The sequence below is a fragment of the Manduca sexta genome, chromosome 8 (genome assembly GCF_014839805.1).
Source record: "Manduca sexta isolate Smith_Timp_Sample1 chromosome 8, JHU_Msex_v1.0, whole genome shotgun sequence".
In the NCBI taxonomy this organism is placed as follows: Eukaryota; Metazoa; Arthropoda; class Insecta; order Lepidoptera; family Sphingidae; genus Manduca; species Manduca sexta.
The window spans coordinates 11,336,178-11,344,737 of NC_051122.1; the positions used below are offsets into that span (position 1 = coordinate 11,336,178).

The window sequence follows — 8,560 nt, forward strand, 5'->3', positions numbered from 1 at the left end:
TTGCGTGGTTAATAATTGCAATATTGCTTTATTCACCCTTTTATCTGGGAACTCTTAAAGCTATGGACCCATTACTTATGTGTCGGGAGTGATTTACAGGAAACCATATGTTGACGCCTGGTCAGAGGATCCAGAAGGATTGTACGGTTTGAGACTAGCGTTCCTGCATAGCCTCAACATAACACCACCCATCAGTAAAAGGGTTCATGTTTTCAACGTAAGTAAATCGCAATTGCCCTATAATTGTAGCGCATTTGAAATTTGCATGTCAATATCGAATGTCGCTTACAATGATAATATTGTGATTTTGAGATTTCTTGCTTTGAATTCCACCGGTGATTTGGGTCTTGAGCTTCGCTGTTGAAGGTGATTAGTTTTGCTATATTTTTTATATTTATATTTTTACGATATATATGTAAAAATGTAAATAAACTTTTAAAATATATTATGATATTTTTGATTAATTTTGTTCTTTGCTTTTTATAACTTATTTTATTTATTTAAGGTGGTTTGAAGATCTTCAGTGACGGATGTAGATTTTGATTTTATAAAGATAAGTGCTATTTTATTTAAGTTACTTATTTCATTATTTTTCCACTTATTTTTTAATTGATTTTTTTTTCCGAATTTCAGAACAGTCTGTTATGCTCTTTTGGGTTTTACCTACCTACCTTTTTCTAGTCTTTTGGGTTTGTTGACCAAGCGAAATATATTGAAATTATGCTCATTGCGAATATAAAATTGTGTAAAACTGTTGGTGTTATGTCTAACAAAATAATGCAGACAATGTTCAACAGTGGCGAATGGTGAAATTTTCCGTAAGGTAACCAACATATAGGTACTAATATGCATAAATTCGTTCTGCAAATCGTTTTCATAATAATTAGAACCTAGAAAATTAAGTTAGAATTGTATTTCTTATTAGTCTTATAGACTAGATTGTAATTTATTGCTAAGAACCCGGTTCTTACAACAAAAAATAAAAATGATAATTGGATCCCTCTCAGTAGTAGAGGAGGCCCGTGCTCAGCAGTGGGCAAGTATATAATACAGGGCTGATATTATTATTATATTCTAAATAAATTCTAAATAAGGGAAGCCGGCAGGAATAGGATTATATAGACCCTTCGCCACTGCAATGTTACCCTTTTTACTTTCTGGATTGATTTCTTTGGTTTACGAGAAAGATACACATTTACATAAAACAGTTTGCAGATTTTATCGGACCTTCACTCAACTCTTGTTAATTGTGTAATTTATAAATGAAGGTAACTAATGTAACACCCACTTTTGATCACCTAACACTTCAGTCCATCATGTGACCGAGGAGTTAATTTTAAATAAAAATTGCTGATAAAATCTGCAAAATAATGTCACTTCATTATCGATTGATACTTGTTCTAATCAGTTTAAGTGCTGCAACTTTAAGCTGAAGAAACTCTTGAAGATTGCAGGTCGCATATTGTTCTTTAATGTTCAAAATGGTATTTTCAAGTGTGCAAAGGTTACATACAGTCATCCATTAGAAGCAGTGCAGGTGAGTATTTAATATATTTTATTATTTATTATTATTCATCATCGTTTCATAATGTCTAGAAGTCTTATAATTAATAAAAGAACAATTCAAGATATTAAAAGTACGTTACTACTTTTCTTATCTTACTAAGATTATAAATGAAAAAAGGGTTGTTTTGGCTGTTCGTTTGGAAGTAAATACGAGAAGCTGCCGGACAATGCATAATATAGACGAATTGGAGAAATAGAACAGGAAAACAATGCTGCTAATGAGTACGTATAGTTATATGCTGTGTATGTACTTTTTTTGTATTTTGGAAGTCGTATAACTCAACACGACGTCATCGTACGTGTTTGAGACAGGGATATGTTTTGTTTCATGCTTTTGTATGCATATCCTGATGAATTTCAAATTGCGAATTTTCATTTTATGGTGCCTACTTTATAAATGGAAACTAATTTGCATGTTTCTATTCATTTAAGACAAATAATCATTCATTCCAGGCAATCTCCATGTTCAATGGCCGTACATTTTATGGCCTGCAGCTAGGTATCACTATGGATAAAGGATCTAGTGAAGATACACTACCCCGTGGTCTAAGAGACTTAGGTCCCGGGCTAGGAAAGAATGGGAAGCCGGTGACAAACATAGCTGTTCAATACGATAGACTGGTCAAGAAAAAGTCTACTTTGATAAACTCCCTTTTATTCGTTGATGTAGATGAATATACGGCTAATGTTGCATCCCAAAATGTTGTGTTTAATCCTTTTAACCTTGTACAAGATTTTATAAGGGGGGTTGAGATAAGGAATTATAGACCAGTAGAGCATGTTCCGGGATTGCCCATCCAAAATATTATATCACCTCATGCTCCTAATCTTATGCACGATGCGGTTACCTCTGTCGGCTTAAACAATATTCCCAATACGAGTGTTCCACCTACAAATGTGCTTCAAAACGCAAATGTACATTGTAATCCTTCTCAACCCCACGTTATGGCTCAGAATGCACTTCAGCCTCAAGGCTTGTGGCACAATAATGAATATCAGCCAATGCCTCCTGTACCTTCGGTTCCCAATCAAGCTATACAAGCTCCTATGCCAGATATGATTCCAAATATGGACGTAGCTCAAAATCAGGATTGGCAGTTTATATCTCAACCTCCTCCCATTATTAATGGCCCACCAAACAGCCCTCGTATCAATGTAGGTGGGAATACTTGTGTAGCTGACTTTCGTAGAGACGTGGCTTTCCAAAATGTGCCCAACCCCGTAAAATTCGCACAGCCTGAGGCCGCTACCGTCGGACAAAATAATGTCTTTCCAAATGCTTCGAACCCTATCATAGAAATCACACCACCTGAAATACGCAATACAGTCGTACTAAACAATGTAAGTATTCGGATAATAATTATATGTTGTGTTAATATTGACAGTTGGCACGACAATTGACTTATCGACAATTGTTTTTCGAAAAATTTAGACTAGTTCCAATAAATTAAGAAAAATGTGTTGATTCGAAATGGCTTTAAAATTCTGCCGCAAAAAAATCTTGTTCGAGTCAATTGGCGTGCCAACCATCGATATGTTAATATTAGTGATTAGTATGCAATAAATAGCTCGATGTTTTCGTTAGATCGATAACTAATATTTATGATGATTTGGGAGTATAAACATATTATATATAGCCTCCAAGATGCAAGGTAAATCGAGAAATCAAATACTGAGCGAATTATGGACTATTTGCTATTAGGCTTGATGGATTGAAACTTAACAAGAATGAATTATAATAAGTCGTAGCGTAAAGCAGCCGCTCAGTAGGCCGTCATGATTATGTCGAACGAGATAGCCCTCTTATGCCATTTGATACTCTATCTGAACGGCATAGTGCTTTCCAAGCTACAGTGCATCCACTCTGTAGTGCTTGACATAAAAAAAGGACAAATCAGAACTGCATCTACACACCCTATACATTGATGTTGCCTTACTTCGAATGCATGCACGGGGGGACATTTGCCGTGGCTCAAGGCACACAGTTCAGTGTGTATACCTCATGGTTGTAACTACATATTGAAGCCTATGAGGGCTCGTGAACATTTCCTGGCCTCTCCTTCCATCCTAAGAAAGTGCCTTTTCTTTCCCCAATAGTTCTTTCTCCAGATATTCTTTCCCAACTTTCCTCCAAGCCCCTGTAGTCGCGAAACCGAGGGATTCCAGTATCCCCACACGCAGGTTTCCTTGGTCGACTGCGGATTCCCAAAAAAAACCCCAATGAGATAAATGACCCTGATATTTCTTTCTAGATACCACCAAGCACACTCAACGTGTTGCTCGAAAGATTGAACAAATGTGGAAAAGTGATGTCGATCCATTGCCCGTATCAAAGATGTGCGGTTGTAACATTCGCGACACCTCAGCAAGCTGAGCGCTGTATTTGTATCCTTTTAACAATACTTCATTATTTGACTGTCTTGGTGGCGTAGTTGTAATTGTACATGGTACAAGAACGACTACCGCGCTGAGGTCCTGGATTCGTATCCCGGGTCGGGCTAAAATAATTGTGACTGGGTTTTTCCATCTCAAAAATTACTCAGTCGCAGCTCGGAGTTAGGAAGTTGGCGGCGTAATAATCCCGTGCCTCGGAAGGCACGTAAAGCCGTTGGTCCTGCGCCTGATCTCTCTCCGGTAATGTCGGCTTGCCGTCTCGCCGAACTATGAGAGTGAAGGAACAGAGAGTGTACTTGTGTATTGCGCACACACTTGTGCACTATATTATATCCTGCGTACCTAGCTGATCTCCGTTGGGATTGGCCGCCGTGGTCGAAATTCGGCTAGGAGGAGATTATTATGTTTATTATTATGATTATTTGAGTAGCGTGCCTCGACTTGTAGACTGCCTTGGTGACATATTTGTACTGCATGCGCGATATGGCAGCAATCCGAGATCCTGGTTCGAATCCCCACTTCCCATTTAGTTCGGGCAAAGTAATATTTGGGTTTTTCTACTTAGTATTAGCCCGGACTCTAAAATTGGTGCCTAATATGGCGATCAGCTCGCCCCCTATCGTATCATGGACGGTACATACTTGGCGAAAAGTGGGTGCCCTGGTTGCGCTTCTACATACCCCTTCGGGGATAAATAGGTGTTGTGTGTGATGTGGTTATCGTAGTATTGCCGTCGAACCATGCCAAGACAACGTGGTCCATGCCTGGGTCGGGTGATATAGGGTTTGCTCAATTAGCCCAGAGTCTCGAATTTGAGTTTGAGGCGATAGGTTCGCCAATATCAAGGGAACTCCATGTAGTGTATGCAACACTAAGCGGAATATTATTGTAACTTTCGGCGGTAGTTTGTAAGAATGTCATTATAATACGGCAGTTGGGAATAAACCGTCCTATCAACTATACGCTGTGTCTCTTTAGGCTCCTAAAGACATTACACTCCATATATTAATTAAGACATTTTTATGTGTACTTCAATGATTCTAAAGAAATATGAAATCAATACAAATGAAATCTTGTATACGTGACAACCACATCTTGGTGTAAGGAAACTTATTAGTTTCATTTGCAATAGGTGTTAACGAAGCGAGAAAACTTGATTATCGGTAAAACTTTGCTTATTTAATTCTCCGCGAAATAAAGACTAAATACGGTCAGCAAGAACTTGGTTTCTTGTGAATGACGGTGTAAAAATAATATGAATATGGGGCTGGAATAAAATCATGAAACTATTCGCATTATTTTAAGAATAGATATAATAAAAGTTAGCGTATGATTGTCAATTGATGTTAAGCAATGTGCTCATTATAAGTGTGTGTATTTGTGAATTATTGTTTGCTTTAACGGTGAAGGGAAACACCGCGAGGAAACCTGCATACCTGAGATCTCTAACAATTTTGAGGGTATATAAAGTCTGGCAATCCACACACAGCGTGGTGGATTAAGGTCTAATACCTCTCTGGGCTGGGCAGGGGTCTCCTTTACTACAGTAAAGGAGGCCCGTGCCCAGCAGTGTGACAGTATATAATACAAGGCTGATATTATTATTTTAATCTGCCCATAAACACTCACAATTCCGAATTCTCGGTGAGTCTTAAAGAATACACACACTCCTCGCGCCTTTTATCGTCGAAGGGGTAGATTGAGATGCAACTGGTGTACCCACTTTCGGCCACGTGTATTCCATCCCATGATGTGATAGGGAGAGAGCCCTTTGTGATATCAGACACAAATTCCAGCCCGGAGGCTGATTAGAAAAATTCAGCTCGGACTGGCAGATAAGGGGATAAATAAAAATAAATTATACCAATAAGAAAGAAATCGCGATGAGATTGGTCTCTGGAAATCTGATCATCGCAAGAATTTTGTGAAAGACCACACGCTTTTGTGAAACGGTATTCCATCCAAATAGATCGCGTTGGCATATCCGTGCTAGAAACAAATAAAAATAATTTCCTTAATCAGTAATACAGTGATGTACAATGGATATGTGGTTGGAAACTGCATGATACAAGTGACCTACGCTTAAACAATAATACCAAAAAGAAGGTAAAAGAATATTAGTAGCACATCATTAATACCGAGATTTTGCAGCAATGACACTTGCTTCATACCATCTTAGAATTTCACCAAGTAACTAGAGCCATAGGGAATCACGGCTTGGTCTACCATAGACAAGGAGCTTGTAGGCCTTGGTAGCCAAAATAATAGGGAGTAGCCAAAAGAGCATCTGAGCTTACGGCTAGAAATGGAATACTAGAAACTTTCATTGTAGAAGGTCTGATGATGGTGATTGGCATGGCTGGCAAATTATCATCGGAAAAGTACGTCAATAAAGTAGACAATAATCAGATGTGATCTAAATTTTATGAACATTAAATCGTAAATCAAATAATAACTGTTCGTCATTATGTTTATTTTTAAGTTACATCACATTTATTAAAATTTCTGAAATTAGGTGATAAGGTAACAGTTGAAACCATCTTATCAGAATTAGTTTCTAGTTTAGATTGCATTGAATCTATTTCTCTGGGTAATTCTGAATGAAAGGTCCGCCATCTTTAGGCCTCGTATTTTAGATATAGCTATGCTTGCTTGGTCCCTAAAGTGCCCCTTCCCTCTTTCATCTTTAACTCTTGGTCTCTCGTGGCTCGCCGGCGAGCCAAGACAGCTACATGACATTTGCGTGTGTCACGGGATTATAACCTTATATACTACATAATAAGGTTATTTTTCCGTCACACGCGTAGCTGTCAATGTTTGGCGGCAAACATTCAGCTACCTGTACATATTTGAAAATAAAATTTTGACAAGTCATGACGGGTTAATATTGTAATATTATAATGGGATATCATTTTCGACAGCTCAGTCCAAGCTTGGACGGCGGCTTCTGAAAGTATGCTAATGAATCTGAATTTGGTTACACTGAATCTACTGAAAGCGTCTTCATTCAAATAATTTTCTTTTTGATTTTTTGTCAGAATGTGGAAATCTTAACTTTTGTACGCGATATGGTGTGGTTTTCCTTACCTGCTTTTAGAAGAATGTATGTTATGTTTGAGTTTCCATGTTTCATAAAGTTGTGACTCCCATTAAAATATTTACTTTATTAATGAGACGAACAACATAATCTTAAGAATTAATACATATTTAATAATGACTGTTAAAATCAGTGTCCTGTTGGAAGTTTAAATATCTTGTTAGTCGATGTAAGTACGATACAGAAGTAGCCTGTGCTCGGTGTCTTTATATTTAAGTGTACTAATATATTATATTATGATAATGTGTCAAATATTTTTTTGAAAATATTGTGGAGCCTTCCGTGATCAATAAGGTCTAGTATTGCTGTTAGTTAAGATTTGATGTAAATACAAAATAAAAAAAACATAAAAATGATAAAAAAACAAAACAAAATAAAAAGTCAGTTAAAAGATATTGCTGTTAGTAAGAATTGATGTAACTAGAATAAAAAAAAAAACATTAAAATAAACAAAAAAAAAACATAACAGTCTGAAAAAAGAAATATTTCTGTTTGTTAATGATTTGATGTAACTAGAACACAAAAAAAAACATAAAAATAATAAACATGAGCAAAAAAAAAACAAAAAGTTTGAAAAGAGACAAAAATAAATACTTATTAAACGGTGAAATGGATTGTTTTAGATATTTGCATTATATTAGCATGCGTGCAGTCAAGAAACTTGCTCGTCAACTGTTTTCAAAGTATTTACGCCACTATTCCTACTTAATTAAAGATTCTATTGGAGGTGAACTATTTAACAGATTCCTAATAGCTTTGATCTAAATTCATTAAATAAATTGCTTCATGCCACGATGCAGATTATATATTTTATGTTAAAAAAATACCTACAAGTCAATTTATAAGATTTATTTTTTTACACGTTTTATTTATAATTTAAATAAAATTATACCTTAAACTATGTTTATTTAGTGTTATAATAAGGATAATTTTAAGTAAATTAACTCAATTAACACTTCCGCCTTCAAATATTGTAAAGGATGACGAATTATTTGAAATTATTTTTGATGAAAATTTTGTGAGGTCGAATTTACTTATGTAATTTAGTTTATTAGTCCTTGAAATAAGTAATAATTTCACACTTATTAAGTGAGAGCAATATAATGATTTATGTAGTTGAGAATGAAAGAGGAATTCGGCGACAGGCTTTATATTTTTTTGGACTGTTTTTACCCAGGGCAGTAGTTTCTATAACATATCTAACAAAAGTTGAACATTTTTGAAAGGAAAGGAGTCATTTACTGTATTCACTGTCATTGTATGAAGAGTTTGCAAATGTCTTTATTTAATCATATTATATCATTGTGGACCATATGCCATTAATGTCTAATCCATGACTATGTGTTGTGATGTACGTAAACAATTTAATTGTTCCATTGTGTATTTAGAGGTGATCTTGTAGTTATTTCTAGATATATGCATGGGCGGATTGTTTCAAACTTAAATTACGTTTAACTTAATCTAAGTCAAGTGATAAGTAGCTGCCGACAGCCCTTTAAGAGC

General features: G+C 35.9%; 1 protein-coding gene across 1 annotated transcript; it reads left to right on the forward strand.

Moving 5' to 3' along the window:
- The first annotated feature begins 1,136 nt into the window (after positions 1-1,136).
- LOC115440897 lies at positions 1,137-6,660 on the forward strand. Its single transcript, XM_030165397.2, has 3 exons — positions 1,137-2,907; positions 3,819-3,951; positions 5,991-6,660. Exons 1-3 carry the CDS (start codon positions 2,029-2,031, stop codon positions 6,044-6,046), a joined length of 1,068 nt encoding a protein of 355 aa, XP_030021257.1. The 5' UTR covers positions 1,137-2,028; the 3' UTR covers positions 6,047-6,660.
- The last annotated feature ends 1,900 nt before the right edge of the window (positions 6,661-8,560 follow it).

What these genes read in the sequence shown, in the direction of transcription:
- LOC115440897 (XM_030165397.2), top strand. Translation starts at nt 2,029, where the DNA reads ATGTTCAATGGCCGTACATTTTATGGCCTGCAGCTAGGTATCACTATG. An exon ending in ATACAGTCGTACTAAACAAT is followed by an intron (nt 2,908 to 3,818) that starts GTAAGTATTCGG and finishes ATTTCTTTCTAG; the next exon opens with ATACCACCAAGCACACTCAA. An exon ending in GCAAGCTGAGCGCTGTATTT is followed by an intron (nt 3,952 to 5,990) that starts GTATCCTTTTAA and finishes TCAGTAATACAG; the next exon opens with TGATGTACAATGGATATGTG.